At 48.3% G+C, this 12,630-nt stretch overlaps 1 protein-coding gene across 1 annotated transcript in view; it reads left to right on the top strand.

Annotated features, from left to right (window-relative positions):
• Positions 1-12,630, top strand: part of MTCL1 (microtubule crosslinking factor 1) — a 96,873-nt gene that overhangs the window by 43,256 nt on the left and 40,987 nt on the right. The window contains exons 4-6 of the mRNA XM_026035501.1: positions 4,011-4,070; positions 9,373-10,707; positions 11,668-11,823. Coding sequence (XP_025891286.1) covers positions 4,011-4,070; positions 9,373-10,707; positions 11,668-11,823 — 1,551 coding nt within the window. The remainder of the gene's footprint in view (positions 1-4,010; positions 4,071-9,372; positions 10,708-11,667; positions 11,824-12,630) is intronic.

Raw genomic sequence — 12,630 nt, 5'->3', positions numbered from 1 at the left:
TTCTCCCTCCTGAGCAGCACATCTGCTTCATGCTGTTCTAGCAYGGTGTTTGTTAAAAAGAGCTTCTTTGTGAGTGGCACGAGAGCGACGGATCTTTGCACAAAAGGATTTGACTTTATTGAGGAGCCTGGGAGGGGGCTCTACAGAGGCCCCTTGCACCCAGCCAGTGCTGGGCTGTGCRGGTTGAATGTGCAAAAAGTTGAGGGGAAAAAAGGAGGAAATTGTTGCTAATGTCCCTGGAGCTGCATGTGCGTGGAGGGGGAGTTTGCCAGTGAAGGAGCAAGGAGATCTTCTGGCTTTGCCATACTCTGCCAGGACCTTCCCACGCTGTCCCACACCAGTGCCAGGAAAACACTTCCTAGGAGGTGCCCCTGAATGAGGGAGCCTGTGAGYGAATGCTGCGTCCCATCACGGGGGGATAAGCAGCTTCCCGAGCAGCGSATACAAGGGGACCTGGGTTTCTTCTCCTGCCCTCCCATGCCAAGCGGACCTACTGTCATTGGAACCACTACTGTATTGGAGTAAAACTGTTGGAAAGACTTTTTRGTTCCAAGTTTTGAATCAAGACTTTTGGAAAGACTTTTTGTCCTTTGGGGGTGCTTAGCAGCCATCAAGAAGTTGATTTTTGCTGTGAAATGCCGTTGTGCAGCTCTGGAACTGTTTGCCTTAGACGCAGTAGCTATCTGAAAGCAGCCCGTTTAAACAACTGGTGTATCTGCAGCAAGCGTTTTTGGTCACTCTTGCATTTTTTTTTTTTTTTGCTTTTGTTTTTAAAGTAATGTCAGCTTCTCTCCCAGTCAGTACTTCCTAACAAATATGAGCCATAACTGTGATGACAATCCACTTGCCAGCCGTCAGTCGCATGCAGCCGCTGCGCTTGCAACGTTGCTCCTGCAGTTCAGAGGCCGCAATGATGCCTGTGTGCAAACCCTCGCGCGCCGYAGCAGCAGCAGCTGCCGTCACAGCCCGATTTTCAGAGCCAGCCATGCTGTTCTTAAGCTGCAGACATGGTCACTTCAATGCTGACTCCTTCATTTTGCAGGTTCAGTTTGATTCRCATATGGTATCAAGCCCACACCTGCCTGCAGATGCCCAACTGCATCCAAAAGGACTTGCTGTTACTAGTAGCAGTGAATAAAAAGACAGGCTGGCAGCTATTAGCAGCTGCTTCTCTCCTCTTTTCTTTTTTTCTAATTCTTTCTCCACTCTAATTCTTTCTCCAAAGGAGGAGGTGCCTCCTTTTGGCACCTCTAGTCTCATCTTTGCCACACAGTATGAAAACTTGGGACATACCATGTGTTCACATTTATGACTGCTCTTAACTCACACTTCATTCAATGTCTTCCTCAATATCCCAGTGTGTTGACTGCTATTTACAATTTCCCACCTTGGCAATCTCCTTCTGCTGTTCTTGCTCGGGTTGCAAGCCTCATGTCAGGTCCCCTGCTTCTTTTTGTGGTGCTGACAAAAAACCAGCAGTGTTGGCTGGTGTTTCACACGCAAGAGTAACCTGGTCCCCCAGTGATAAAATGGAGGCGTCCCTCTCACATAGAGGAGGTCACCGAGCTCATGAGCCTGATAGCCCCTCGTGGTCATGCCATGCCCTACACTGACATGTGGGTGGTTTTCATCTATAATCCACTGATACTTGCTCAGTAAGGCAGCCCCAAAGATCTTGCATTCTCTCCCTAAGGAGAACAGAAGCTGAATCTCTACATCATGGAAATGCGGAGCAGTCTTCCAGCCGAGCACATCAGCAGGTTGTTCTCACACCAAGCAAATAGGGCGGTATGAAGGTGTTTAAAGTGAGGCCCTATCTTTGCATTAGGTTAGTTTGTACCTGTGAAATCCTGTACCTGTGTTAGGAGTGGTGCCTAACAACTCGCAAAGCCAGATCCCTACTTGTTATTTTTCTCATCTGTTTCTGTTACCTAAATTTTATCTTCTGTTATTTCTTATAATCGAGCAAAGGCTTTATTACTTTCTACACGTGTGTTTTTACCACCTAGTTTCTCAGGGTGTGTGTTTCTAAATGTAATTTTTGCCTGCATCAGAACAAAAGGGGTGTCAGGATTTGACACAGGGATTGGTGATTTGTTGCAGTAGTGCTTGGAGGTGCCACAGAAGCTGGTAATCTCAGCCCCGACTCCCAGAGCTTGCAAATGAAATGCAGTAACTAACCAGCATCCTCTTGCTCGAGTTCCTGTCATGTGAAGTCACAGGGCGAAGTTGTGAGTATCAGGGCTRGGACAGGTAGCTCCTGAGTTGCAGAGACCCATCCTGCCCACCGGGACGTGATGCTGCTGTGATCCATTCACTGCTTCCAGTCACACATCTGTCTCCAGAGCAGCGCTGTGCTGAGGGAAAAAAAAAARGGAAAACACAGTAACTCTGTTTATCCTGGCTAAGCTTGTGTAACGGGTTTTCAGATAATGTTTTCAGTATTTAAAAATCGTTTTTCATTAAACTGTTTCAGTACCCAGAAAAAAAAAGAAAAAAGYCTTACTGAGAAAAAACATTTCTCTTACTGAGCTTYATTAGTTATAGGAAATCGCTGGATTAAAGTAGGGAGCAGATTAACAAAAATAAACCGTAGGAAGTCTTGCGCATATGGTGCTGTGTGTAAATGGCTTTTAACCACTTAACTGTGTGTAACAAAGAGCAGAAGGAGAGATTTGTCTTAGTGTGCCATAATTATAATTTGTAGTCGTTCTGTAGCCAAAAGAAGCCTACAGTAATAGTCAGGAAAAGCCACAAAACCATGGAGAGCTTCCATGCATTTTGTTCGCCTTGCGTGGCCTGCTCCAAGCTGCCATCCCGGTTTTGGATGGCAGCTGAGAGRGGACGGAGCTGAGGAGCAGGATGCCTCTCCCTCCTTGCAGCAGCTCCTGTTTTGCAGACCTTTTGCTGCACCAGCTTCTTCAGACTGGGCTCAGGAGGAGGAGATTCCRTTCTCAGTTATGCCAGATAAGTCTGGTCTCAGTAAATGCCAGATAAGTCGCGTAAGCGCAGCGGGCAGCACGAGGTTAACGTTGGCTGCTGAGAGCAGGATTTAGCCTGGCAGAGGCTGCAGCCGGCCCCGGACCGGGTGCGCCGGCCCTCGTGCAGCAAATATCAATAGAGGTTGCCATAATCTTGGAGTAAAGGCAAGAGGCCGTGGTCTGGGATTGATCGTTAGGGGAGTGTCATCCATCAGGCTTTGTCTGCCTATAGGGACTGAAAAATTAATATTTCCTCTGGAAGTTTGCTGAAGTCTGCTGTGTTGCTTGTTGAAGTGATAAACACGCAGAATGCCTTCTCGGTGCAAACGTGCTGCAAATCACTGCAGGCGGTGGGAGACGACGGTGGARTAAACCACTGTGAAAGGAATTCGGAGTTGGCAGAAAAGTTGAAAAGTTACTTATAAAGTGATAAAAAGATTTGTGAAAAAGAAGTATCTGCAAGATTTGCAAAACCAATCTTATCTAATTTGTAAAATAAATTCAGAAATATAGGGAGAATGTTTTTGTACTTGGTCCTTATCTGGGCGCCTCAGTGTGTTTGCCAGCAAGGATTAACCTGTAATGTAATGCCACATGGCTTAAACATTCTTGACCTTCCCTTTTTCTATGTTGCTTCTCTCTGAGGTTTCCCAAATGTTTTTCACACCCACTGGGAATAGCATTCTTGGACTTCTGCCCTGAATTCATCAAGTATAAATCATTGCCCTGTTCGTAAAGAAAGTTTGCCCCCAAATTGCAGTGGGCCAGAGGGGAATAAAAGAGGAATTTTCCCTCTGTGAACTTTTAACTAATTTTGATCCTTTTCTAGGGTGGATATTTTGTGCACTGAAAAATTCACAGAAAAGACTCCAATCATCTCTTCCGTTTTGGGATTAATACAGACAACTGAATCACCATCTATGCAGGAGAATATCATCCCATTCTCCTCAATTTACTTTATAATGGTGATCTCAGGCTGGCAGACTTTGTACTTAGGGTATCRATAACGCAACTTTGCTTCTGTTTCAGAGTTCCCTGAAGAGAAGAGGCAGCAGAGAAATTCACAAAGAAAAAAAGACATTTATCCAGGTATGTTTTGCAAGAACATTTGATTATGAGCAAAATAAAACACAGAATTTCTTTTTACGGGTAATTATAGGACCATCAGACACATTAACTAGAGTGCAATCAGACCTTAGTTTGCTCAGACCTTCCAGAGCTAATGTAGAAGCAATTTAGGGCACAAATTTGATCCCTCAGCCGTGCTGCTTCTCAAGTTCCTTGTACTTGCATCAGGAGGTTCAGGCTGCAGGCTTCCTACGGGCAGGGAAAATCACCTTGTCTCGCAGAGTAATTGGATCACAGCTCAGGGACCAACTGAATTTGTACATGGTGCCAAAGATCCTGGGCTAATGAGGGCCTTAGCAGCAAGCTCAGTTCACCCACGGGAGCAGCGCCCCATGTGTGTGAGCACCAGGGAGAACCAGCCACCCACTCCCTTTAGCACCCCAACTATCCGCTCCGTCTCCCTCTGGACACCAATTTTATTGATATCCTGGCTCTACGGAGCTGTCTGGCCCACGGCAGGAGAGCGGCCTGCCCGGTTCCCACCGCTTTTTGTGCCGACRGCAGCAGCTGAGCCTTTCCCAACATCCCTACTGTTGCTCCTGGCACACAGGGAGCTGGGCATAGGGCTTCACCTCACGGTGAAGGAGGCCGAGTGCGACATGCTGTCTTCATTAATACAAGATGGCACCATGGTGTCTTCATTAAAACAAGATGGCACCTCCTCCCCGCCCGCCTTGGCGTACACGGCCGAGATTTCCAGCTCTTAAGATCCATTGGTTTGTAATTAAGTTTCAATTTGTGATTAAAACGTCATTGGAACCATTGCGCCTGCCGGGGGCAGTGAACGGGGCGGTGGGCAGGGGGCACGTGGGCCCTGGGCTCGGTGGGCAGCGCTCCCTTCCCTCCTCCCTGCTCTCGATATAGGGACAAGCAGAGAGAGGATGGAATCCTTGTGCTTGCTTCCTCCTGCCAAACCCAGACATTAAAAGCAGCCATAGTTTGCCTTGGAAAGCCTCAGGAATGACTTGGGAAGATTAGCTGAGTAGCCCTGGGTCAGCCGTGCAGCAGGAGAATGGGATCCTTCAAACTACCCAGGGMAAAAGAAAACATTTGCACAGCAACTCCAGCAAGTGCAGGGTTTGTGTTAGTGAATGAAGACCTTTGGGGCAGCGCTGAGCAAGGTGCCTCTTGAATTTTCTTCAAGAGAATTTCACCTGCCTGCTTCCAAATAATATATGGCAAAGCCGCTGTTTTATTTCCTGAGAGCTCCTCATGAAGATTAGCTGGAACATCACACCCATTGCAGGGCACCTTGGTTAAATATCTGCAAAACCAATTGTCTCAGAAGCGATGTGAAGACAGAATTCTTGTTAGCGCCTCTCCGCCTCCGGTATTATTGAGGAAAAAAAGTTTTTATTCAGCAGAATGGCAAAGCGGAGCTTCTTGGGAAAAGCCAGGCGCCAGGCAAAACACAGAGAAAAGTGCCTCTCCAGCGCAAGGTAGGAGTGCTGGCGGCAGCCGGGCGCTCGGGAGCGGCGCCCGCCGCGCTGCCGCTGCCGCTGCGCGGGCCGGTGCCTGCAGCGCCCTCCCTCCAGCCGGTGGCGGGGCGAGAGATGGTGTCGGGCTCTATCTCTCTTTGTGTCTCCTTGCCGAAAAAGAAATATCATCCACGGGAGTTTTTGATCAGCTCCTCATTCCTGTCGCATCGTTTGTGTGGCATAATGAATTTAAGTTGCWCTTTCATTTCTTTATGGCCGCGTTCTACATTTGCCTAAATTATGCCATAGGCTCTTTAGGGAAGGTTCTGTTTCTTTTTCTTTCTGCCTTTTTCTCCATTAACATCCCTCTGAAGTGCTATGTGGAGCTGTGGGGCTATTGCATGCAAATATTCACTCTCAGTATCATTAACTCCCATTTATTCTTCAGGATCTTTGAAAGCCAATGACTAGCAGCACTAATGATAGAACCTTTTTGCACAGTCTCTGTTTTTTTCCTTTGTGTATAGTCTTCCATATATACACYTTTCAGGAAGGTGTCCCTATGCAGGATGTGAAACACAGTTAGGCCGGTACCAGAGCTCAGCCCCTGACATCCCAGCCCCTTCTCCCTCCTGTGTGATGCACAAACTCCACCTTTCRTCTTTTTTTTTTYCCCCTTCCTTTCCATCTGTGGTTTAACTAACAATGAATTATTTTTAATTTCTGTGATTTCCCTTTCCTCAGTGTGCCTTATATTTCAAAGCCCATATAGGTGTCTTACCGTCTTGTTGTCTCTACTTGACTTTGACTGATCAAGAAAATGCTGATATTTCTTGTACACAARGTTTCAGAGGGAAATATGCATGAGGGTCAGAGCCCTATCTTTGTGGCATGCYTAGATGTTGCTGATAAGCTCTCCTGGATGCTCTTTTCCTTTGGAAAAGCTGCCAAGGGGATGAGCTTTTCAGTAGCCACAGTTCCCTGACAGAGAAGCAGGGAAGATCTCCAGCTTTCTCACCTTTCCAAACAGGATCCATATTTAGTAGGTGAGATTAACATCCATCAGCTCTGTCATTTTGTATGAGGCTTGTGTTTGTTTAAAGGTTTAATGTAAAAAAGAAAAAAAAAMCCAAACTTGTTTGTCTCAGCTCTTGTGAAAAATAAAAAAAAAAAAARGKKRWTTTTTTTCCCCACAAAAAGTAGCAATAAAGTGGTGCCATTATAAGATGAGCATTAACTTCATTTCAAGTGAGTTAACTGCGCTGTTCTGCTCTAATGCCTCCTGAYCCCACAGACACGTTGGGTTTGTGGAACACAACGATGCTGGACCAAAGCAGCAGGGGCCTCATCCAGTGACGTCCTGCAGCTTCCTCGAAAGCTGCCACRTGTCTTGAGTGTGACCTGGTGTCTCCTATCCCTCTAAGCTGAAATCCCGCCAGCATCAGGCCGGGATTCCCCTGTGAGCTCCTCCAGGCAGAASAGTATCCCTAGGGCTGCTGGAGTATCCTCCAGGTATCCCTAGGGCTCACCCCGAGGAGGAGGCGTGCGAGCAGGCTTGTCCCTTGCAACCTCTGAGTGTGTGTGTGAATGCAACTGTCTCAAGACACGCGGTGCAGGAAATCAGGCAGTCACTGGCTTGCCAGGCTCTTGCAGCCAAAGGCGGCCAACAAACRTGGTGAAGGACCCTGGATTGCAAAGGAAATGGGAATATGGAAAATGCAATTCTTTTTCTGGGCTGTTCTCAGATAAAAGGAGAAAGTGGAGCAAATGGACCCGCCTGCGAGGTCAGAATTTCAGCACTGATGTGGATTTAACTTCCCTGACACTGYGTGTGTTTCCTTATGAGTGAAACCTGCAGCAGTGGTGATAAATGACAGAAGAAAAGAGAAGTGTGTATATTGTGCAGCCCTGGTCAAAGACGATGTTTTAATCTTATAGTCTTACCCACCTAGAGCAACTAAAGTTCAGAGTGACTTCRGTGGGAGCTGCACTGAGTTTTGCCGGGTTTTAATTAGCCACTGAATTTGCAATTTGTAGTTAATAAAGAGAAAAGCAACTTGCAAATATATTTGCTGTCAGATTGTGAAAAGGGAGTGTGAATATGTGAAAAAGAGATGAGGGGGGAAGAAAGGCCCCTCCTATCAAGACTCTGATTTCAATGGGTTATATGTTTCTGGATTGTACTTTGAAAATCACATTATTGTTGCCAGAAACATGAAGACCAGGGTCTTCGTTACTCAACAGATTGCAGCTACTCCTGGTTACCACTGAGATGCCTGACAACTAGCAGCTATTTTGGTTATTGTTTACCTGTTCTGTGTTCCTTACATACATGGATCACTTTTGGACTACCTCATATTCTAAAGCCACAACCTGCTATAAGCAAAACCAGTAGCAAAGCTGAGCGAGCTCAAAAATGCACCGCCAATTAATTCTGTGCCTATTTAGGTGTTATTAACTAAAATTAAGACACAATTAGTATATGTGTAAACAGGGTAGAGGGAGATTCATCTTGATAACATAAAAGGCACCATTAGCAACATGGAAAGATGTGTGCTTTAGAAATTAAATCATTTCCTCAGACTGCTGAGCTTTAATTAGTTTTATAAATCTATTTTTTTTTTTAATTGCCTGATCTGGGTGAACAAGTAAAATCAGTCCTGTTTTCTCCTGATTTGGTTGCTGTTCCTAGGAACTGTAACAAAATGGTGCTTGTGGAGGACAATGGTGCTACAGAGGCTGAAAGGAGGTTTCTATAGATAATTGGGCCTATGTCCACATGGCCTCACAGCAGTGATGAAATCTACTGTCTCGGGAGATCCTCTTTCAAAGGCTGCCTGCCATTATGCCGCTAATGCTGATAAATGTGTCTCTTCTGAGGCCAAGTGCCTGTATCTCCATGACAATTCATGAAAGTGATTCATGCAAAGAAATTGTTCATCAGCTTAGAATTTACTTAACCTTGTCTCTCATGTCAGCACAATGCACCCGGGAGCGGCCGCTTCCGTAATTTAGAATTCCCAGCACTGGCCCCRAAATAGATCAAACTCTCCCAGCTAGTAGGCTGGTTCCCACCAAAAAATACAGGTTTTTGCTTGGGACAGCTTTGGATGTAACTGTGGCTTAAAGAGTTTGTTCTCAGTAGTCTCCCTTCTAAACGGTTGTCCGTAGAGGGAGAGATCTCGCCGTCTTCCATCCTAAAGAGTGTTGGCCACAGTGACAGCAGCAGGGCTGCCTATTCCAACAGAGCCAGTTTGACACTTGAGCTCTTTCTCTCACAGTGTTGTGGAATGGAGATCCTGTAATTCAAGGGCGTAGCTTGTGCTGCTTCTCTCTTCAGAGCAACCATGTGGCCGAGCAGACTGGGTTGTCTTTCTTAGCTTAGGAAGCCCAAGATTTGGGATTGTGATGAGCAACCTCATTTGACTAGTTAGGCTCTGTTTCATGATACTAAAAATGACCAATGGTGTCTTTAAAGTAAATGAAAAAGACAACGCAAGCAAATCTTGGCACCCTTCCCCTTGARTACTGTGTGTTTTCCACAAAACTGGCTCCATACTTGGGGATACCGTGTATTAAGTGCCCTGTGCTGGCACCCTTGCCGTAGGGAGCACTTGTTCTGGCACACTGACCTTTCTCTAGCTCTGTTCCAGCTACTTTTCCAGCTGAAGCTGGACCAAGCCATTGGATGTGTTGGTGGTGGGACCTGCGCAGCTCTGTCTCCCTGCTCATGCAGCTCAGAGGGTGGAGAAGGGAGGGAAGATTTGGGAATGGTGAGAGCGGATTGCGCATTTATTGTCATATTAACTTTTGTTTGGTGTGTCGGGGTGGGTTGTGCTTGGCAGGAGGACAGTGCTGACTTGAAGTGCCAGCTGCAATTTGCCAAAGAGGAAGCGGCGCTGATGCGCAAGAAGATGGCCAAGTTGGGGAGGGAAAAGGATGAACTGGAACAGGAGCTTCAGAAATACAAGTCCATCTATGGAGATGTGGACAGTCCCCTGCCGACTGGGGAGGCCGGCGGCCCACCCAGCACCAGGGAGGCTGAGCTGAAGCTTCGCTTGAAGCTGGTGGAAGAGGAAGCCAACATACTGGGCAGAAAAATAGTGGAACTGGAGGTGGAGAACAGRGGGATTAAGGCTGAGATGGAGGACATGCGGTGCCAGTATGAAAAGGAGTGTCTTAGCCGGGACCACATTTCAAGCATTCCTACCTCGCCGTACGGCGACTCTGTGGAGTCGGCCACGGAGCTGCGCCGTCACCTGCAGTTCGTGGAAGAGGAGGCAGAGCTGTTGAGGCGGTCGATCTCCGAGATCGAGGATCATAACAAGCAGCTCACAAACGAGCTGAGCAAGTTCAAGTTCGAGCCGGGCCAGGAGCCYGGCTGGCTGGAGGACACGGCTTCCAAGGGCGGCGGYGGCGGGCCCCTGCAAGAGGAGCTGAAATCGGCCCGGCTGCAAATCAACGAGCTGAGCGGGAAGGTGATGAAGCTCCAGTACGAGAACAGGGTCCTCATGTCCAACGTGCAGCGCTACGACCTGGCCTCGCACCTGGGCCTGCGCACCTCCAGCCCCAGAGACAGCGACGCCGACAGCGACGCCGGGAAGAAGGAAAGCGACGGCGAAGAGGGTCGCCCGCCCCAGCCCAAGAGAGAGGGGCCCATCGGGGGCGAAAGCGACTCGGAGGAAGTCTACGAGAAGACTTCGGGCTTCGGGAGCGGGAAGCCCTCCGAGGTGAGCGAGCTGTGCTCCCCCGAGCTCCTGCGGGTGAAGGAGGACACGGAGTCCTTGCTGAGCATCAGGCGCGAGGCGGAGCGGCTCGAGAGGACGGTGGAGCGCCTCATCGCCGACACGGACAGCCTGGTCTACGAGGCCAAGGTGCACGTAGCCAGCAGCCCCTCCACGGAGCAGGGCTTCAAAAGCGGAGAGGGAGAGAGGGGCRGCGAGAGACGCGAGCCGGAGCTCCTGGACACCGTCAACTCCCGGATGAAGGCTTTCCGCARGGAGCTGCAGACCTTCTTGGAGAAGGTCGACCACATCGGGGAGGGCCTTAAGGAGCAGATGGAGGACCTGTCCCCTCTTCCCCATCTCACTGAGTCTTCCAGTTTCCTCTCCACGATGACGTCCATGTCCCGAGACTCTCCTATCGGTAACCTGGGGAAGGAGCTGATAACTGACTTCCAGGTAAGTCGGCCTTTCTTCTGCCTTTTCTCTCCTCTCGTTTCTCTTTCTTGCTGGCACTGCTGCCCTAGAGCTGATTTTCCTCCCGGCTGCTTCGTTATGATTTCAGACCTGCGGTGTATGAGCGTGCACACTGTTAAACGAGCACTTTCCAGGTTTTCCTTTGGTTTGTTTGCACAACTCCTTTGATTCAGAGGCGGTTCCTCATGGCGAAAAGGCTAATCCACCGGTGCTGTAGAGATCTGTGTCCTTTTCTACTCCTAACAGCAGCGTTTCCACATGAAAGAAGAGATTAATTAAAATATATATATATATTTAGTAATGAAAATAATTTTAGCAGCCTTGCTGAGAAATGTGCAGAGGTCTTTATTATGCTCTCTCTCGAAAGGGCCAGGCGTGCTCTCAAAAGCCTTGCCAAAAGGACCCACCCCGAGCAGTTTCCTAAGCGGTGTGTGTTTTGACAAGCCTGCTTGCAGCTCACTCCCCTAAGGGAGCAGCGAGTGCGACGCGCCGCAGCCCACCAAGGACTGCCCTCCCCAAAGCCTGGCCCACGGGCCCGTGCCCAGGCCGCCACGGCCGCCCCACGTGGAGAGGGCTTTTCTGCACAGCACAAGTAAGGAAGGAAGAGCCTTGCACCCCGCCGTATCCTTCATGACTTGTATGCTTGCTGTTGGTTTGACTCATGCATCCTCATTGCATGCGCCTCATAACCAGTGTTTGCATTCTTTTTTCCTCTCTTTCTCTTTTTTGCTTTTCAGATGTTTCAGCCCATCATTTTGCTCATCCTCATTTTGGTTTTGTTCTCTTCACTTTCTTATGCCACTGTATTTAAGTTGGTTTTTCTGTTCACGCTTTTCTTTGTCTTGTAGTTTTTCAGTCGTCTACCTTACCCATTTTTTGTTTTCTTTATTCCCTCCTGTCCTTTTTTGTTTTTCTGTTCTAAACCGCCCATGCACCTAACAGTCCAAACTGAGAGATCAGATGGAGTGGCAGCTCAAACGAGATCGTGGAGAGGAGCAAGAGATTCACCACCAGCGAGCCACCACCGACCCACACCGCAGAGCTGATGGAGACATTAAACGCTACAGGCCAGGAGACAAGGGCTGTTTCAGTCTAGAGGTCAGCAAAGCAGCCCATCCTACTCACTGCCTCCTGCTGCCGTAGCCAGGATGTGAGCAAGAGAAGCCAGGGGCTGGGGGGGGTCGACTGGACAGAGTGCAGCACCCAAGCTGTGCACATTTTGGTGGCCTCCTTCCCTCCTGCAGCTTCATAGGGGCCAATGTGGTCCTGAGTAGGACCCWGCTCCCAGGAGCCTCGCTTCGTTGATAAGAATGTGGCTCAGGGATCACATGCAGTTAAATGTAGCAGCAAAAAAATACATCTGGGAGAGGTTTTATTTCCTGCTGCAACATATGTGTGTGACTCCAGGTTCCACCTTGTCAGATATTTCAGGTCTGAAAAGTCTACAGAGAGAGRCCTCTCCGTAGGGTGCCTGGCAGTAGCGGGCGCAGGAGAGGGTTTGATGCTGGCGTGCCTGGTAATTCTCATCAGGAAACCTGGCACCCTGCAGCCTCCCAGAAATGCACACGTAAAGCAGAATCTTCCACTGCTATGGCTGTTGAATGGTTTTCCATTTGTCAGAAGCATTGATTGGTTTTTATTTAAATCTTCRTCCGTCCTCGGGCTGTATCAGCCTCTGTAAACATCTTTTCAGCTGGTTTCTTAGAAAGATAGATTGTCCAGACACTGCAACAGGTCCTGAAGAAAGCAATTTCTAGTCTGTCTGCTGCAAAGGCAAGCATAGTGCATTTAAAAGCTTTTCTGATGGCCACTAGCAAGCAAAATCCGTCTTGAAACTGTGGTGGTCAGAGCTTCCTTTGGGGGCCAAATTTGAATGTGTTTTTAATTGGGAAGGCATACACAGAG

This window comes from Nothoprocta perdicaria, unplaced genomic scaffold (assembly GCF_003342845.1).
Source record: "Nothoprocta perdicaria isolate Ctin4 unplaced genomic scaffold, notPer1 scaffold_16, whole genome shotgun sequence".
NCBI lineage: Eukaryota > Metazoa > Chordata > Aves > Tinamiformes > Tinamidae > Nothoprocta > Nothoprocta perdicaria.
This window is presented reverse-complemented; position numbering and strand designations above follow the sequence as displayed.